The sequence below is a fragment of the Talpa occidentalis genome, unplaced genomic scaffold (assembly GCF_014898055.3).
Source record: "Talpa occidentalis isolate TD23 unplaced genomic scaffold, MPIMG_talOcc4v2.1 talOcc4.17, whole genome shotgun sequence".
Classification (NCBI taxonomy): domain Eukaryota; kingdom Metazoa; phylum Chordata; class Mammalia; order Eulipotyphla; family Talpidae; genus Talpa; species Talpa occidentalis.
Window position 1 is genome coordinate 44988699 of NW_023601754.1, and position 19568 is coordinate 45008266.

The 19568-nt window shown below is 56.5% G+C and overlaps 2 protein-coding genes across 2 annotated transcripts; both read right to left on the reverse strand.

Moving 5' to 3' along the window:
* Window positions 1–18: 18 nt before the first annotated feature.
* On the reverse strand, window positions 19–8750 carry LOC119249477 (neutral amino acid transporter B(0)-like). Its single transcript, XM_037516844.2, is given in 10 exon segments — window positions 19–634; window positions 1335–1448; window positions 1547–1741; window positions 2666–2899; window positions 4567–4733; window positions 5564–5611; window positions 6045–6087; window positions 8200–8283; window positions 8285–8516; window positions 8519–8750. Coding segments are annotated over 10 exon segments (1599 nt in total). The 5' UTR covers window positions 8733–8750; the 3' UTR covers window positions 19–366.
* Window positions 8751–9687: 937 nt separating this feature from the next.
* Window positions 9688–19568, reverse strand: LOC119249476 (neutral amino acid transporter B(0)-like). Its single transcript, XM_037516843.1, is given in 8 exon segments — window positions 9688–9934; window positions 11214–11348; window positions 11447–11641; window positions 12559–12792; window positions 14489–14637; window positions 16016–16063; window positions 16497–16539; window positions 18420–19568. Coding segments are annotated over 8 exon segments (1599 nt in total). The 5' UTR covers window positions 18980–19568; the 3' UTR covers window positions 9688–9699.

Genomic DNA, 19568 nt, shown 5'->3' on the forward strand with positions numbered 1-19568 from the left:
TTTTTGGAAAAGATTTATTTATTTGTTTGTTTGTTTGTTTATACAAGCACTGGGTACAGTCATAAGCCCGGGAGGGTGAGAGAACTCACCAGAGCCAGAGCGGGTAACAGAACAGGCACACTGACTAAATACACTGCTGAGGGGAGCAGTGGCGCGGCAGGAAAGGTCTGCAGCCATGTGGGACCCCTCACCAGTGGCCGGGGATTGAACTGGCACTGCAGAGGCTGCGCCGCAGCTTCACAGCCCAGCGCTCAACTGCTGCGCCACCAGGGGAGGCCCCATACCTAAATTCTATAATGTCTCACTGACCCCAAGTATGGCTGTTCTTTGCTTGTTGCCACTCTAGTAGACACGGGCAGTGGTGTCTCAGTGGCACTGTTCAATGAACAGATATTTTATTTCAAAAAAGTCCAATTGGGGCCTCCCTGGTGGCACAAGGGCCTCCCCCAGATATCGTTTGAGGAGGGGATTCCTCTCCTCAGTGGAGACTGGCAGCAGGGCCTGGGGCAGCTCGCTCTTCACCTGGATCAACTCAGGCACCGAGCTCTGAGACCCTGAACGGTCCACATAATTTTGGAGGAGCCCCGCCCCAAAGGCGTCACCTTCCACGTTGAGGACGGTACAGGATCGGTCCCTGAAGGGGTAGGCATGACAGGGAGGTGAATGAGTGGGGTCTGGGGGCCCCTCTGTCCTCTCCCTCTGGAATCTTGACACACCCATCACACCCATCTCCACTCCATCATTCCTCCACTTCCATCCATTTCCTTCCCCTGTTCTATTTCTAGACCCAGTTCATCCCTTCATCCTCCCAGAACCTCAAATAACCCTTCCTCTTAGACCTTCGAAGATCTCGCTTCAACTCAAACCCGAGAAATCTCATACCCCTCTTCTTTGCTCTGGTTCCCATATTTTCTCTGCCTAGAGAATCTCAGAGAACTCCCCCTCCATCTTCCCTGGACTCCAAGTGATACTTTTTCCCGCAAAACACAAGACAGGTTCCTTCTGGAGCCTCAAAGCCATCCCTCCCTCCTCTTGGGAGCCCAGAAGACAAACTCTTCTCCCTCAGACCATACTAAGCCCTAGCTCAGGGCATTCTGGGTGCGTCAAGATTCTCCCCAGAATCCTAAGGATCACCCTTCCTCTTTAATATGGTATACGCTTGTTAGTTCTCAATGATGCACACCTGAAACTTAATGTTACATTACAAAGTTACTTTAAAAATTTTTTTTAAAAAAGTGTATGAATAAAAAATATATACACAACACACACAGCCCCAAGAGCTCATCCCCTTCCGCCGGGCATCTCTGAGCCCCCTGAGGTCAACCCACACTTACACCAGCCAGTCCACAGCCAATCCAGGTTGACCCAACTCCGGGATGAATGCCAAGGTGAGGACACCTCCAGCCGGGATGCCGGCAGAGCACACGCTGGACGCCGTGGCCGTGACCCTGGGGGTATAGCGGGGCAGTCAGGAGAGGCTGCCAGAGCCCTTCTCCTTGACCCGCGTCTGTTCCAGGGGATGGTCAGGCGCCCAGCCCACACTCACAGGATAGTGATGATATTCACGAAGTTCAGGGACCGCTGATTGAGCTGAGCGATGAACACCGCGGCCACGCACTGGAAGAGCGCCGCGCCGTCCATGTTGACCGTGGCGCCGACGGGGAGGATGAAGCGGCTGATGTGCTTGGCGACACGGTTCCTCTCCTCCACGCACTTCATCATCAGCGGCAGCGTGGCTGAGCTGCAAGGGGCCACGCAGCTCAGCGCTCAAGCGCTTCCAGGCCCTGGGGCCAGGCCCACCACGCAAGCCCCGCCCACAGCACCCCACCCTGCCTAGACCGCCTGCCGTCTCCCCATCCCTCAGACCTGGCTCACCACACAGACCACCATACCTGGTCTAGGTCCCAATCTCAAGCCAATCTCAAGCCACACTCATAACACCTGGGCGCCCTGGACCCCATTCCAATCACGTAGCCTGAATTTCAGACCCCAGCTCTGCCCTGAAGTCTAGCCCCGCCCACCTCCTCCCCAGATCACTGGACCAGTCCCTGTCCCTGGCACAGGCCCGGCCCACTGGCCTAGACCCTACCCTGAGCCTCCCTCCCAGGAGCCCAGCCCTCCATAGCTCTCCATGTCCTTCCCTTTCTGGAGCCTAGAGGCAGGAGGGAGCCCCCAGAATGCAGGCATTCCAGAAGGCAAAGTCCCTGACGCCCTGGGGAGCTACTGACTGCTACTCCTCAAAATACATGGGAAAATTCCACCTAGTTCTATGTCAGAGAGCTCTCTGATAGTCCACGCCCCACATCTCCAACGACAGACCTCGGCCAAGAATTACTAAGTTCTTGGGGATGCTGCTGCGAAGTTGGGGTTGTGAGGGAGCAGGACCTTTTCCTTCCCAGAAGGAAAGATAGGGGTTTCATAAGATTGGATCCAGGATGGAGAACTACAGTCCCCCCAGGGCTAGGCCTGGCAGGGAGGGAGGAGGGGGCATCAGGAGGGGAGGGGAGGTCTAAGGCAGTGCTTGCCTAAATTTTAGAGGGAGGGGAATCTAGGACCTTAGGAGGAGCTGACAAAAGGTAATGGCGCTGTGCCCCATCCGGCATCCCCAAATATCTCAGGGGCGTTGAGACCTCTGCACACCACCGCAGCCGGCCCCAAGGCTCACCTGGAGGAGGTCCCGAAGGCCGTGGCCAGCGCCGTTGTGATGCCCCACAGGAAGCGGTAGGGGTTTTTGCGGGTGAACAAGAAGTAGATGAGGGGCAGCACCAGGAGCCCGTGGATGGCGTGGCCCAGCAGACAGCACAGGATGTATTTGTCGAGGCTGGCGAAGAGCTTCCCCACGTCTTCCATCTCCACAATATTGCTGGCCACCAGGAACAAGATGCCCACAGGGGCATACCTAATGACCCAGGAGACAGACCAGCCTCTGACCACTCGCTCCTGGGCCAGTCACTGGGCGCTTCACATGGCAACACCCCTTTCCAACTGCCCTGGCCGTCAGGAAGCACCCACCTTCAGGCACCTCCTCTACCCTGCCCACCACACTCGCCCCTGGAAGGTAGGCAGCCGGGAGGCCCTCGGAGCCTGGCAGCCTCCATCAGCTCTCTGAATGCCTGCGTTCAGATTCCAACTTGACCCATGAAAGAGGAGAGCCGTCCAGGCTGCGGTCATTTACGTCAGGGGGCTTGTTAGAGCAGCTACTATGGCTTAAAGCAACACCCTCTGTCGCCACTTCCTAGAGGGGAAAAGGCCCTGCTCGTGTATTTATAACAACTCCCAGGTGCGAAGGATGCAGGGTGTGCAGAGCCCTTGAATGCCACTGAATCGTCACCCGAGCCCAGGTGACATCTATCAACGAATCCCGCAGCTGAACCAAACAAAATCGAATCGGTCTGTAAAACAGGGGTGAGGATGCCACCACCCCGAGAGGAACGCTGGGGGCTGAAGTGAGATGCCAGCTGAAAGGAGTTGAAAGCTTTCTGTACACAGTAAGTGATCTATAAACTTGTGGGTTTATTAGTAGCCTCTCCAGGAGCACAGATCTCAGGGGAAGCCTGCTGCTCCCCTCCCAGGATGGCTTCCCTGACTGCTTGATCTAAATGGTTACTTGTATCCTGAAACCCTTCCCTCCTTGGGTAACAGAAAAAGGCACCATTTCCCAGGCCCCTCTGCAGCTCCGCCTGGGCCAATGCTGAAGTTCTGGCAGATGAGATGTGCCAGAAATTATAAAAGCTAAGGACTGGATAAATATTAACTGTTATTGTTTACTGTAGGCATGTAATAGGTCAGGCTCCATCCCAAGAACTTTACCTGTATTAACTCATTCGTGCCTGGTGCTATCAAGCTCGTTTTCCAGATGAAGAGACCGAGGCACAGAGGGGCTAAGTAACTCGTTGTCCGGCACATGACCGGGAAGGCACCTCAGGCCACCCAGCTGCAGAGCCCGCTCTTACCCGCCCACCATCCCATCTCTCCTGCAGTCAAGGCACAGCAGCTTCTGACCTCAGCTGCCTTGGAATGAGGGCCTGGGGTGGAGGGCTGAAATGCAGGCAGGGTCCTGAGAATCGGGGTACAGCCAGGCAGACTGGGGCAGGAGCATGAATGGAAGGCAGAGTCCTCTGCACATTTTCTTCTCATTATTTGGGGTCATTTAGTAAAACTCAGAATGATCATAACCGTGGCTCATGTTTAGGGAATGCCCAGTAGGTGCCAGGCAATTAGAACACCTTCTAAGTGCTTTTCTCTTCACGCTCACCCTCTAAAGTGGGCACTATTTTTTCAGACACCGAGCCAAAGGCAAACATCGGGTTACATCTAGATCTCAAAAACTGACCACATTGTGGCCATGGCTTTAATTATCTTCCAGTAAGATCAGAAGGTGCAGGCTTCGGTCTGAGAGCTCACAGATACAACAGTGTCCTCACTTTACAGATGAGCAACTCATCAGAGGGTAAAGCACTTGCCCCAATTCACACAGCCAACAAATGGTTGATATTGGTTCCAAGGAGCAGAAGGAGGGTGACCCTATCTCATACTCCTGCTGCCGCTCCCCCAATCCCCACTCACCACATGATCCAGGAGACCAGCACCATGGTGGCATCATTGAAGGAATTGAAGAAGCGTATGAGCAGTTCACCCTCAGGCCCCAGCTTCCGCAGGGCCACGCCAAAGACTATGGCAAACACTACCAGGCCCAGGATGTTCATGCCCTCCACCTCTTCTCCCACAGGCACCTTTGAGCAGGAAACAGATGGGGAAGGGAAGAGGAGGCACCTGTCAACCTGCATAGTCACTGAGGGCCTATCCTGGGCGCTGGTGGGACCCAGCAGAGATAAGACACCTCCTTATTATCGCTTCCTCCCAAGGCTCACAATCCAGGAGCAGGGGAAAGAGGCTTGTGAGCAGGGAATCACCCAGACTAGGCAAGGCTTGAATGGGGGAACCAGAGGGGAGTATGGAAATTAAGAGGGTATTCTAGTCTGGGAAGGGTGGGGAGGGGTCAGAGAGGGCTTCCTGGAGGAAGGGGCTGATTCCAAAGAGCAGAACAGAAAGAATAGGAAGGGTGAACCAGATAAAGAGGGGCAGCAGAAGGTTTTAGATCGTGAAAACACCCAGTGGCCTAGAAATGAGAGCAACTGGGCATATGAAAGAACAGACAAATCTACTATGGCTACAAGAAATGAGTGAGGCAAAATCACAAGATGAGGCTGGGCAGGGCCCCGTGGGCCGGGGTGAAGAGCTGGGATTTCTAGGGGGGGAACTAGGGCGCATGGCAGAGCTTGGGCAGGAGGGAATGGGCAGAGCCAGGAGGAGGCCAGGGCAAGATGGGGCAGGGGAAAGGGAAAAAGAACGTGGCCAAAGTGGGGTTGTGGGGAGAGACAAGAGGAGGCAGAACAGAGATGTCCAGAAAGGCAGAGACTGAGGGGCTGCAGAGAGTTTAAATCAATTATTCCACACCAGTTATTGGAAGACAGAAGGGAGACAAATCTGGGGGACTGGGGAGAACAAATCAAAAAAACACAAAGTGGGGGTGAGGCCACTACAGCCCTTCCCCAGCTCTCACCTTCACCCATGCTCCATCGATCTCTTTCTCTCCATAGGAGGTGGAATACTGCAGGGAGAATTGGGGCGAATTAGGGTCCATTTCACTGAAGATCCCCCCACCCGGTACTGGAACCAAAAAAGCTTAGAGTCTGTCCTAGGTACCCCTTAAATCTCATTCCATCTGGCTGGCAACCCCACCGAGGTAGGAGTCCTCATGCCCCCACTTTCCAGAGGCAGAAAGCAAGGCTCAGAGAGGTAAAGGCACCAGCCAGGGTCACACAGCTAGAACGAGAACCCAGAAGGTGGTTGGAACCCATAATCTTGTTTGTGGAGAAAGGGTATAAATTAGCTTCCAGGGACACCCAGGAACTCTGCAAGATAAATATGCCTGTAAACATGAGGGCATGAGTTTTTCCCAGACACCTTCCAAAATGAGGTGCTGAGGCCGGCAATTCACGGTCTCCCTCCCGGTCCACCCCCCGGGACACCAGAGGACTCACTGAGCGGAAGGCTGCAGACACCAGGTTGGAAGGGAAGATATTTCTGCAGAGACAGACATAGGAGGGGTTGTTAGACACCAGCAGGGAGGTCAGGGGGTGTGGGAGGTTCCGTTGGCCTCTTTGGTGCAGGGGAACCTTGGAGGCCTCGTGGGCACCCCAACATGCTGGCACCCAGGGCTGTGACAGGTTCGATCAGGCAGAGTTGATCTGGCCTGCACTTATTTTTAGGGTGTGGGGCGTCTGAGCTGGCCTCCTGGGCCCCCAGATGGCTGCTGTTGCAGCCCTGAGGGACTGTGGATGGGGGTGGGGAATGCTGGCTTCCCAGGCAGGAAGGGGCAGGGTCACTTGGGGCCTCAGCTCCACCCCCTACAGCAAACTAAATACCCTGGGCATCTTGCATCAGCCACCTCCAGGAGGGCTGGAGTCTGGGGGCTGGCTGGTGGGTCAGAGGGTTCGGGGAAGCCAGAGGGTGGTAAGATGACTGCATGCCACACATATGCATCTGTGTTGACACAGCCACTCTCCTGTGAAGGTGTCCGAGTGACTCATTAAATCCCACAGAGCGACTGAGGGAGTCAGACATTGGCCTCACGCAGTCTCCGGGAGACAGAAATACCAGAAATGAAGCCACAGGTAGTGCAGCCAGGGCGCCACACACATCAACTCACTTAATCCCCCACAGCCCTCAGGGACCCACACCATGGTCCTTACTTCACAGAACAGGAAAATGAGGCACTGAGCCAGGATCTGAACCCAAGTCAGCTGGCTGCCTGGTCCTAACCTCTGTGTTTCTTCACATTCTTCGTCACCAGTGACGTGGGTTGTTTTCAGGGTTCTGGTGTTGGGGAGAATGTTTGGGACACTGCTGGTGTGGACTAGGTAGGGGTGACGTGAATATGAGTATGTGGGTGCTCAAATGCTGGGCTCATAGCGTGAGCAGCTGCTAAGGGGGTGTCAGTATCAGTGTGTGTGTGTGTGTGTGTGACAACGGGTGTAAGGCCATGTCTGGTGAGCTGCTGCGGGCTGGGTGTCTGTGTTTCTGTTTTGAGCCGTGTATCAGTTGGTCATGAAGTCGTGAGGGGCTGGCCAAGCGCAAGCTGTAGCTATTTTCACTGCGCAGGGTGTGGGAGGGTGGGGAGCTGGTACGCAGAGGAAGCTTTCAGCCGGTGTGCCCGTCCGCAGGCCGGCATGGTCCCACCCAGGCCAGACAGGGTTGGGCTGGGACCCAGCTAATCTCCCGCAGCCAGAAGGTGCCCACCCACTGCACCTCCTGGACACCAGGAGTGCTCCAGTGTATTGCCCCGATTCTGTGACTCACCCTGCCACCCCACACACCACTTCCAGGAAGTCCCAACTAACCTGAGGCACTGAATCAGCAGAGGCACCAAGGCAAGGTCACATGGACCCACCAGTAGCCCTCTTTAAAGGCCAGGAGCGGGGGTGCGGTGAGGGTGGGGGGAGAAGCCAGAAGGAGGAAAAGAATTTGGGGCCCTTTCTAACCAGCTCCCTCAGGACAGCATAATGGGGGGAGAGCGAGGAAAGGGGATTGGAGTCAGAGATGGCAGGAACGTGTGAAGTGGAAGCGCCAGGGGCCAGGTGGGAAGGCAACCTGAGAAAAAAACTGGCCAAGTCCGCTCCACAAGTGACGGGGGTGTGGGAGCCCTGGAACTGGGAAGAGGGTCATGTGGGGGTCACCAGTATCACCTCATGTCCGAACTCAGGGGTCCCAATCCCCGTTCCTTGACTCCACTCTTATCCAGAAGCCCCATCTGGGCCCCTTGGCACCCAAAGCTCCCCTTCCAAGGAGACCTCATCAGGGTCCTCTCCCATTCAGGAGACCCTCGTAGGTCCCTCAACCCACACCCGCCCACTGAAGCCGCACTGTCTCCTACCTCAAAGACCTTCTCACCTATCACCCACGTGTGGGGTTCCCTTAGGGGCACAGGCCACACGTTTAGATGCCTCTTCCCCCAGCCAAGTGTTCTCACACGCCACACCCCAACCCTGAAGGGGCCAGGGCTCTCCTCGCCCCCAGCACCCCGTTTACTTTTCCTAAAGTCATAGAGATGTCCTGGCTCTGGGGAACCAGAGCCTCCTCTTGTCCAATGGGCCAAAGCAGTCCCTTCCCATGCCCCACCAGTGGAGGGGGTCTCACCTCAGTAGGTACAGGAACCAATGGTCCACCTCCTTGGTGGGGGCGTCTCTCCAAGTGCCTCTGGGCCCCAAAAATTCGTTGAAGCAGAAGCAGCGCCAAGCCCACGCCGAGCCCCGAGGCCATCAGAGTGGTGACCAGGAAGAACAGCAGCGCCCAGGCGCCCAGGCGGCCGAGTGCACTCGGGTCCAGGCTGGCCGCGCCGCCGATCAGGCTGCACATCACCAGCGGCAGGATGATCATCTTCAGCAGGCGCAGCAGCAGCTCGCCCGGGAAGGCGAAGGCCACCAGGTGCGCGGGGCCCAGCGCTTGCGCGCCGCGGACACCCCCAGCGCCACGCCCGCTGGCACGGCCACCACCATCAGCAGCACCAGCAGGTTGGCCCGAAGGCAGCAGCACACCTGGTACCGGGAACGGCAGCAGCCGCCTCCTGGCGCGCTTGGGTCCTCCGCAGGGACCAGCACTGGAACACCGTTCGCGGTGGGCTCCGCCGCTGCGAACCCCTTGAGGTCCTGCTTAGGGACATCGGCCACCATGATGAAACCCGGGGGTTTCTTAGTGCCTAGAATCTGGAGACGCCTGGGGCTCCTTCCCGCGACTTTCCTTAGAAGTGAGAGCTGAGCCCAGAGCCTGGAGGCTGGAACTTCGAAGAGTTCCTTGGAGTTTTGATTTACCACACCTCGCCTTCCTCGCGTGGGCAAGAGGGGGTGTCGGAGATCCTCAGGCTGGGCACTGGGGCAACTCCGCTCTTCCAGCTGTGCCCGGGCGCCCCAAAGCTGGGAGCTGGGGAAGCGGTTTCTTGGCTCTGGGGATCGGGAATACAGGAGTTTCTCTGGATGGAACTTGGGGTCCGGAAGGCGGAGGGCACCCACACCACGCAGGTCTTCACGAGCCGAGGTTCTGATGGCGCAGATCCGGGTCGCCTGAATCCCGGAGGTGAGGATCCAGGGTGCCTGGGTCCTGGGGTCTGGAGGGCTGGGAGCTTGAGTCTGGGGAGCTGGGAAGCGGAGGTCTTGGAGGAGGATCAGGCTCTTGGGACCGGGAGGGGAAATTCAGGCTCCTGGTGCAGAGGGCGGTGGCCCAGGGTGCTGGGAAGTACCAGCTCTCAGCCCTGAGGGATGCTCCCAGGCTGCTTAGTGGAAGCAGCCAGGATTAAGGGCGGAGGCATGGCTGAGAAGACGCGAGTTGGGTGTTGCGCCCATAGAACCTCCCCGGCTCCCAGAGGGTGGTGTTAACTAATCGTGGGTGGGGATAGCAGCTGAGGACTCAGGAGGTTTGTGGAGACACACTTGCACACACAGGTACACATATATCTCCCAGCAGCGAGACCTTCCCTATCTGATTTTGGGGAGGGAGCAGAGGGCTTCTGGTCCCCAGAGACGGGGGCAGTACCCCATGAGTTCCATTCATTCCATCCATGAAACTCCCCAAAGTTTCATCCATCTCTCACCATCCTGATGTCCAAAGTGTCCCCGTTGGGGCGGGGAAGGTCCCCACTACAGTTTACAGGACTGATTCCTCCTCACAGGGGTCAGCATCCCGAGCAGATCCAGGACAGCGTTTGAGGAGGGGATTCCCCTCCTCAGTGGAGCCTGGCAGCGGGGCCTGGAACAGATTGATCTTCACCTGGATCAACTCAGGCATTGAGCTCCGAGACCCAGAATGGTCCACATAATTGTGGAGGAGCCCCGCCCCAAAGGCGTCACCTTCCACGTTGAGGACGGTACAGGATCGGTCCCTGAAGGGGAGGGCATGACAGGGAAGTGAATGAGTGGGGTCTGGAGGCCCCTCTGTCCTCTCCCTCTGGAATCTTGACACACCCATCACACCCATCTCCACTCCATCATTCCTCCACTTCCATCCATTTCCTTCCCCTGTTCTATTTCTAGACCTAGTTCACCCCTTTATCCTCCCAGAATCCCAAATAGCCCTTCCTCTTAGACCTTCAAAGATCTCTCTTCAACTCAAACCCGAGAAATCTCATACCCCTCTTCTTTGCTCTGGTTCCCATATTTTCTCGGCCTAGAGAATCTCAGAGAACTCCTCCTCCATCTTCCCAGGACCCCAAATGATTCTTTTTCCCCACAAAACACAAGACAGGTTCCTTCTGGAGCCTCTAAGCCATCCCTCCCTCCTCTTGGGAGCCCAGAAGACCATACTCTTCTCCCTCAGACCATACTAAGCCCTAGCTCAGGGCATTCTGGGTGCATCAAGATTCTCCCCAGAATCCTAAGGATATCCCTTCCTCTTTAATATAGTATACATTTGTTAGTTCTCAACGATGCACACCTGAAACTTAAGTTATATTACAAAGTTAGTTTAAAAAAAATTTTAGGGCCTCCCCAGTGGTGCAGCGGGTTGAGTGCTAAGCTGTGAAGTGTCCGCAGCCTCTGCAGTGCCGGTTTGATTCCCGGCCGGCCAGGGAGATACCCACATGGCACAGCAGACCTCTCCTACTGCGCCCGCTGCTCCCTTCAGCAGTGTATTTCTGTCATCTGCCTTGTCTGCTCCCTGCTTTGTCTCTGGTGAATCCCCTCAACCTCCTGTGCCTCTGGCCTGTATCCCAACTCTTGCATAAAAATAAATAAATCTTAAAAAAAAAAAGAAATGTTTTCTTAGCAGGGTCTCCCTATTGGCCCAAGGGGTTAAGAGGCAACCTATGAAGCAGTCCACAGCCTTTGCAGCATGAGTTCGATCCCCCTGCCGGCCATGGAGAAGCCCACATGCCACAGCAGACCTCCCTGACTCGCCCGCTGCTCCCCTCAGCAGTGTACTTCGGTCAATCTGCTTGTTCTATTCCCCACTATGTCTCTGGTGAATCCTCTCATCCCCCACGCTTCTGGCCTCTACCCCAGCTCTTGTACGCATGTATAAACCTTTAAAATATATATATATATATATTTTAAGGAAAGTGGATGAATTAAAAAAATACACACACACACACATAGCCCCACATGCTCTAGCTCACCCCCTTCCCTGGGGCACCTCTGAGCCCCGTGAGGTCAACCCACACTTACACCAGCCAGTCCACAGCCAGGATCAAGGAGATGTAGTGAAATGGCAGGTTGACCGCCTCCAGGATGATGGCCAAGGTGAGGACACCTCCAGCCGGGATGCCGGCAGAGCACACGCTGGACGCCGTGGCCGTGACCCTGTGGGTATAGCGGGGCAGTCAGGAGAGGCTGCCAGAGCCCTTCTCCTTGACCTGCATCTGTTCCAGGGGATGGTCAGGCGCCCAGCCCACACTCACAGGATAGTGATGATATTCACGAAGTTCAGGGACCGCTGATTGAGCTGAGCGATGAACACCGCGGCCACGCACTGGAAGAGCGCCGCGCCGTCCATGTTGACCGTGGCACCGATGGGGAGGATGAAGCGGCTGATGTGCTTGGCGACACGGTTCCTCTCCTCCACGCACTTCATCATCAGCGGCAGCGTGGCGGAGCTGCAAGGGGCCACGCAGCTCAGCGCTCAAGCACTTCCAGGCCCTGCGGCCCCGCCCACCACGCAAGCCCCGCCCATAGCACCCCACCCTGCATAGACCACCTGCCGTCTCCCCATCCCTCAGACCTGGCTCACCACACAGACCACCATACCTGGTCTAAGTCCTGCTAGCACTCAAGCAACACCCATAACACCTGGTCGGCCCGGACCCCATCCCCTCCCTGGATCACACAGCCTGTATTTCAGACCTGACCTCTGCCCTGCAGCCTAGCCCCGCCCACCTCCTCCCCAGACCACAGGACCAGCACCTGACCCTGGCACAGGCCCCGCCCACCGGCCTAGACCCTCACCCCAGCCTCCCTCCCAGGAGCCCAGCCCTCCATAGCTCTCCATGTCCTTCCCTTTCTGGAGCCTAGAGGCAGGAGGGAGCCCCAACAATGCAGGCATTCCAGAAGGCAAAGTCCCTGACACCCTGGGGAGCAACTGACTGCTATTACTCAAAATACACGGGAAATTCTACCTAATTCTATGTCAGAGAGCTCTCTGATAGCCCACGCCCCACATCTCCAACAACAGAACTTGGCCAAGAATTACTAAGTTCTTGGGGATGCTGCTGCGAAGGTGGGGTTGTGAGGGAGCAGGACCCTTTCCTTCCCAGAAGGAAAGATAGGGGTTTCATAAGATTGGATCCAGGATGGAGAATTACGGTCCCCCCAGGGCTAGGCCTGGCAGGGAGGAAAGGGCATCAGGAGGGGAGGGGAGGTCTAAGGCAGTGCTTGCCTAAATTTTAGAGGGAGGGGAATCTAGGACCTTAGGAGGAGCTGACAAAGGTATGGCGCTGTGCCCCATCCGGCGTCCCCAAACATCTCAGGGGCCTTGAGACCTCTGCACACCACCACAGCCGGCCCCAAGGCTCACCTGGAGGAGGTCCCGAAGGCCGTGGCCAGCGCCGTTGTGATGCCCCACAGGAAGCGGTAGGGGTTTTTGCGGGTGAACAAGAAGTAGATGAGGGGCAGCACCAGGAGCCCGTGGATGGCGTGGCCCAGCAGGCAGCACAGGATGTATTTGCCGAGGCTGGCAAAGAGCTTCCCCACGTCTTCCATCTCCACAATATTGCTGGCCACCAGGAACATGATGCCCACAGGGGCATACCTAACGACCCAGGAGACAGACCAGCCTCTGACCACCCGCTCCTGGGCCAGTCACTGGGCGCTTCACACGGCAACACCCCTTTCCAACTGCCCTGGCCGTCAGGAAGCACCCACCTTCAGGCACCTCCTCTACCCTGCCCACCACACTCTCCCCCGGAAGGTAGGCAGCTGGGAGGCCCTCGGAGCCTGGCAGCCTCCATCAGCTCTCTGAATGCCTGCGTTCAGATTCCAACTTGACCCATGAAAGAGGAGAGCCGTCCAGGCTGCGGTCATTTACGTCAGGGGGCTTGTTAGAGCAGCTACTATGGCTTAAAGCAACACGCTCTGTCCCCACTTCCTAGAGGGGAAAAGGCCCTGCTCGTGTATTTATGACAACTCCCAGGTGTGAAGGATGCAGGGTGTGCAGAGCCCTTGAATGCCACCGAATCTTCACCCGAGCCCAGGCAGGGGCGCCAACCAGCGTCTCCCACAGCTGACGCTGAATCAAACAAAATCGAATTGGCCTGTAAAACAGGGGTGAGGATGCCACCACCCCGCACGGAACGCTGGGGGCTGAAGTGAGATGCCAGCTGAAAGGAGTTGAAAGCTCTCTGTACACATTAAGTGATCTATAAACTTGTAGGTTTATTAGCAGCCTCTCCGGGAGTACAGATCTCAGGGGGGGCCCGCTGCTCCCCTCCCAGGATGGCTTCCCTGACTGCTTGATCTAGATGGTTACTTATATCCTGAAACCTTTCCCTCCTTGGGTAACAGAAAAAGGCACCACTTCCCAGCCCCCTCTGAAGCTTGGCTCGGCCAGTGCTGAAGTTCTGGCAGATGAGATGTGCCAGAAATTATAAAAGCTAAGGACTGGATAAATATTAACTGTTATTGTTTACTGTAGGCATGTAATAGGTCAGGCTCCATCCCAAGAACTTTACCTGTATTAACTCATTCGTGCCTGGTGCTATCAAGCCCATTTTCTAGATGAAGAGACCGAGGCACAGAGGGGCTAAGTAACTCGTTGTCCGGCACACGACTGGGAAGGCACCTCAGGCCACCCAGCTGCAGAGCCCGCTCTTACCCGCCCACCATCCCATCTCTCCTGCAAAGCACTTTTAGCAGTCAAGGCACAGCAGCTTCTGACCTCGGCTGCCTTGGAATGAGGGCCTGGGGTGGAGGGCTGAGATGCAGGCAGGGTCCTGAGAATCGGGGTACAGCCAGGCAGACAGGGGACTGGGGCAGGAGCATGAATGGAAGGCAGAGTCCTCTGCACATTTTCTTCTCATTATCTGGGGTCATTTAGTAAAACTCAGAATGATCATAACCGTGGCTCATGTTTAGGGAATGCCCAGTAGGTGCCAGGCAATTAGAACACCTTCTAAGTGCTTTTCTCTTCACGCTCACCCTCTAAAGTGGGCACTATTTTTTCAGACACCGAGCCAAAGGCAAACATCCGGTTACATCTAGATCTCAAAAACTGACCACATTGTGGCCGTGGCTTTAATTATCTTCCAGTAAATCAGAAGGTGCAGGCTTCGGTCTGAGAGCTCACAGATACAACACTGTCCTCACTTTACAGATGAGGAACTCATCAGAGAGGGTAAAGCACTTGTCCCAGTAACACAGCCAAGAAATGGTAGATATTGGTTCCAAGGAGCAGAAGGACGGTGACAATATCTCATACCCCCGCTGCCGCTTCCCCAATCCCCACTCACCACATGATCCAGGAGGCCAGCACCATGGTGGCATCATTGAAGGAATTGAAGAAGCGTATGAGCAGTTCGCCCTCAGGCCCCAGCTTCCGCAAGGCCAAGCCAAATACGATGGCAAGCACCACCAGGACCAACTCTGCTCCCATGGGCATCTTTGAGCAGGAAATAGAAGGTGAAGGGAAGAGGGAGGTAGGTGTCAACCTACATAGTCACTGAGGGTCTGTCCTGAGCACTGGTGGGACCCAGTAGAGATAAGACACCACCTTATCTCTTCCTCCCAAGGCTCACAATCCAGGTCCAGGAGAAATATGCTTGTGACCAGAGATCACCCCACTGAACAAGGCTGGAATGCGGGAACCAGAGTACTATGGAAATTAGTGGGGTATTCTAGCTTTGGGAGGTTGGGGAAGGGTCAAGGAGGGCTTCCTGGAAGAAGGAGCTGATTCCAAAGAGCAGAACAGAAAGAACAGGAAAGGTGAACCAGATAAAGAGGGGCAGCAGAAGATTCTAGAGCGTGAAAACATCCAATGGCCAAGAAATGAGAGCAACTGGGCATATGAAAGAACAGAAGGAAATCCACCATGGCTTCAAGGAATGAGTGGGGAGAATCACAAGATGAGGCTGGGCAGGGCCCTGTGGACTGTGGTGAAGAGCTGGGATTTCTTGAGTGGGAACTAGGGAGCATGGCAGAACTTAGGCAGAAAGGAATGTGTAGATCAAGGAGGAGGCCATGGCAAGATGGGGCAGGGGAAAGGGAGACAAAGAAGAACCTGCCCAAGGTGGGGTTGTGGGGAGGGACAAGAGGAGGCAGAACAGAGATGTCCAGAAAGGCAGAGACTGAGAGGCTGCAGAGAGTTTAAATCAAATTGCACACCAGGGCCTCCCTGGTGGCGCAGGCGGTTGAGCGCAGCACTGTGAAGCTGTACGCAGTCTTTGCGGCGCTGGTTCGATCCCCGCCAGCCTCGGAGCAACCGACACAGGGAAGCAGCCCTCTCCCGTAGCGTCTGCTGCTCCCCTCAGCAGCGTATTTCTCCAGTCTGCCTATTCTGTTCCCCACTCTGTCTCTGGTGAATCCTCTCACCCTCCCGCGCCTCTGGCCTATACCCCAGTTCTTGTATAAATAAAATATATCTTAAAAAAAAAAAAATTCTAATGCCTCCCCTGGTGGCGTAGGCGTTTGAGAACAGCACTGTGAAGCTGTCCGCAGCCTCTGCAACGCGGGTTTGATCCCGGCTGTGCAGCGAGGGTCCCACATGGCGCAGCAGCCCTCTCCTGTCCCGCCCACTGCTCCCCTCAGCAGTGTATTTCGTCAGTCTGCCTGTTCTGTTCCCCGCTCTGTCTCTGGTGAATTCTCTCACCCTTCCACACATCTGGCCTGTACCCCGATTCTTGTATAAATAAATAAATCTTTAAAAAAAAATTCCACACCAATTATAGGAAGATAGAAGGCAGACAAATCTGGGAGGCACAGGGGACAAATCAAAAAACAGAGTACAGGTAAGGCCACTACAGCCCTTCCCCAGCTCTCACCTTCACTCATGCTCCATCGATCTCTTTCTCTCCATAGGAGGTGGAATACTGCAGGGAGAATTGGGGCGAATTAGGGTCCATTTCACTGAAGATCCCCCCACCCGGTACTGGAACCAAAAAAGCTTAGAGTCTGTCCTAGGTACCCCTTAAATCTCATTCCATCTGGCTGGCAACCCCACCGAGGTAGGAGTCCTTATGCCCCCATTTTCCAAAGGCAGAAAGCAAGGCTCAGAGAGGTAAAGGCACCAGCCAGGGTCACACAGCTAGAATGGGAACCCAGAAGGTGGTTGGAACCCGTAATCATGTTTGTGGAGAAGGGCTGTAAATTAGCTTCCAGGGACACCCAGGAACTCTGCAAGATAAATGTGCCTGTAAACATGTGGGCATGCGTTTTTCCCAGACACCTTCCAAACTGAGGTGCTGAAGTCTGCAACTCACGGTCTCCCTCCCTGCCCACCCTCTGGGACACCATAGGACTCACTGAGTAGAAGGCTGCAGGCAGCAGGTTGGAAGGGAAGTTATTTCTGCAGAGACAGACATAGGAGGGGTTGTTAGACACCACAGGGGGAGGTCAGGGGGTGTGGGAGGCTCCGTTGGCCTCTTCGGTGGGGGGGAATCTTGGAGGCCACGTGGCTAGCACCCAGGGCTCTGACAGGTTGGATCAGGCAGAGTTGATCTGGCCTGCACACGTTTTTAGGGTGTGGGGCGTCTGAGCTGGCCTCCTGGGCCCCCAGATGGCTGCTGTTGCAGCCCTGAGGGACTGTGGATGGGGGTGGGGAATGCTGGCTTCCCAGGCAGGAAGGGGCAGGGTCACTTGGGGCCTCAGCTCCACCCCCTACAGCAAACTAAATACCCTGGGCATCTTGCATCAGCCACCTCCAGGAGGGCTGGAGTCTGGGGGCTGGCTGGTGGGTCAGAGGGTACAGGGAAGACCTGGGTGTGCTGAGCGAGGCAGGACAGAGGGTGGTAAGAGATGACTGCATGCCACACATATGCATCTGTGTTGACACAGCCACTCTGGTGTGACAGTGTCTGAGTGACTCCTTAAATCCCACAGAGCCACGGAGGGAGTCAGACATTGGCCTCATGCAGTCTCTGGGAGACAGAAATACCAGAAATGAAGCCACAGGTACTGCAGCCAGGGTGCGACTTACTTCAATCCCCCCACAGCCCTCAGGGACCCACACCATGATCCTTACTTCACAGAACAAGAAACTGAGGCACCAAGCTGGGATTTAAACCCAAGCCAGCTGGATGCCTGTTCCTAATCACTAGGCTTCTTCACAACCTCCCTGTCACCAGAGACCTGGGTTGTTTTCAGGGTGTTGGTGTCTGGGGTGTGTTCAGATATGTGGGACTTGGCTGGTGTGGACTAGGTAGGGGCGAGGGTGAACATGAGTGTGTGGGTGCTCAAATGCTGGGCTCATCCTTTGAGCAGCTGTTGGTGCTAAGGGGGTGTCAGTATCATTGTGTGTGTGTGACAACTGGTGTAAGGCCATGTCTGGTGAGCTGCTGCAGGCTGGGTGTCTGTGTGCCTATTTCCAGCTGTGGCCACCCCACACACCACTTCCCGGAAGTCCCAACTAACCTGAGGCACTGAAACAGCAGAGGCACCAGGCAAAGTCATGTGGTCTCACCAGCTGCCCTCTTTAGGGGCGGGGGAGGGGGAATAGGATGGGGGGTTCTAGGTGTGAGGCAGAAGCCAGGAGGAGAAGATTCTGGACCCCTTTCTAACCTGCTCCCTCAGGACAGCATAATGAGGAGAGAGCAAGGAAGTGGGATGTGGAGTCAGAGATGGCAGGAATGTGTGAAGAGGAAGCCCCAGGGGCCAGCTCAACTGGGTGGGAAGGCAACCTGAGAAAAAAACTGGCCAAGTCCGCTCCACAAGTGACGGGGATGTGGGAGCCCTGGAACTGGGAAGAGGGTCATGTGGGGGTCACTAGAATCACCTCACGTCCGAACTCAGGGGTCCCAATCCCCGTTCCTTGACTCCACTCTTTATCCAGAAGCCCCATCTGGGCCCCTTGGCACCCAAAGCTCCCCTTCCAAGGAGACCTCATCAGGGTCCTCTCCCATTCAGGAGACCCTCGTAGGTCCCTCAACCCACACCCGCCCACTGAAGAAGCCGCACTGTCTCCTACCTCAAAGACCTTCTCACCTATCACCCACGTGTGGGGTTCCCTTAGGGGCACAGGCCACACATTTAGATACCTCTTCCCCCAGCCAAGTGTTCTCACACGCCACACCCCAACCCTGAAGGGGCCAGAGCTCCCCTCGCCCCCAGCACCCCGTTTTCTTTTCCTAAGGTCCTAGGGATGTCCCAGCTCTGGGGACCCAGAACCTCCTCTTGTCCAATTGGCCGAAGCAGTCCCTTCCCATGCCCCACCAGTGGAGGGGGTCTCACCTCAGTAGGTACAGCAACAAATGGTGCACCTCCTTGGTGGGGGCGTCTCTCCAAGTGCCTCTGGGCCCCAAAAATTCTTTGAAGGCGGCGCCTGGCTGCAGAGCCATCGCCAAGCCCACGCCGAGCCCCGAGGCCAGCAGAGTGGTGACCAGGAAGAACAGCAGCGTCCAGGGGCCCAGGCGGCGGAGCGCGCTCGGCTCCAGGCTGGCCGCGCTGCCGATCAGCCTGCACATCACCAGTGGCAGGCTGATGAGCAGCAGCAGGCGCAGCAGCAGCTCGCCCGGGAAGGCGAAGGCCGCCAGGCGCGCGGGGCCCAGCGCTTGCGCGCCGCCGGCCGCAAACACCCCCAGCCCCAGCGCCACGCCCGCCACCACGGCCACCACCGTCAGCAGCACCAGCAGGTTGGCCAGAGGGCAGCGGCGCTCCTGGTCCCGGGAACGGCAGCAGCCGCCTCCTGGCGCGCTTGGGTCCTCCGCAGGGACCAGCACTGGAACACCGTTCGCGGTGGGCTCCGCAGCTGCGAACCCCTTGAGGTCCTGCTTAGGGACATCGGCCACCATGATGAAACCCCGGGGTTCCTTAGCGCCTGGAATCTGGAGACGCCTGGGGCTCCTTCCCGCGACTTTCCTTAGAAGTGAGAGCTGAGCCCAGAGCCTGGAGGCTGGAACTTCGAAGAGTTCCTTGGAGTTTTGAATCACCGCGCCTCGCTTCCCGGCGCGGGCAAGACGGGGTGTCGGAGATCCTCAGGCTGGGCGCTGGGGCAACTCCCTCTTCCAGCTGTGCCCGGTTGCCCCAAAGCTGGCAGCTGGAGAAGCGGTTTCTTGGCTCTGGGGATCGGGAATACCGGAGTTTCTCTGGATGGAACTTGGGGTCCGGAAGGCTGAGGGCGCCCACACCACGCAGGTCTTCACGAGCCGAGGTTCTGATGGCGCAGATCGGGGTCGCCTAAATCCGGGCGGCGGGGATCCAGGGTGCCTGGGTCCTGAGACAGGAGGGCTGGGAGCTTGAGTCTGGGGAGCCGGGAAGCGGAGGTCCCGGAGGAGGGGGGCTCAGGCTCTTGGGTCCGGGAGGGGAAATTCGGGCCCCTGGTGCGGAGGGCGGCGGCCCAGGATGCTCTAAGCACCGGCTCTCAGCCTCGAGGGGAGCTCC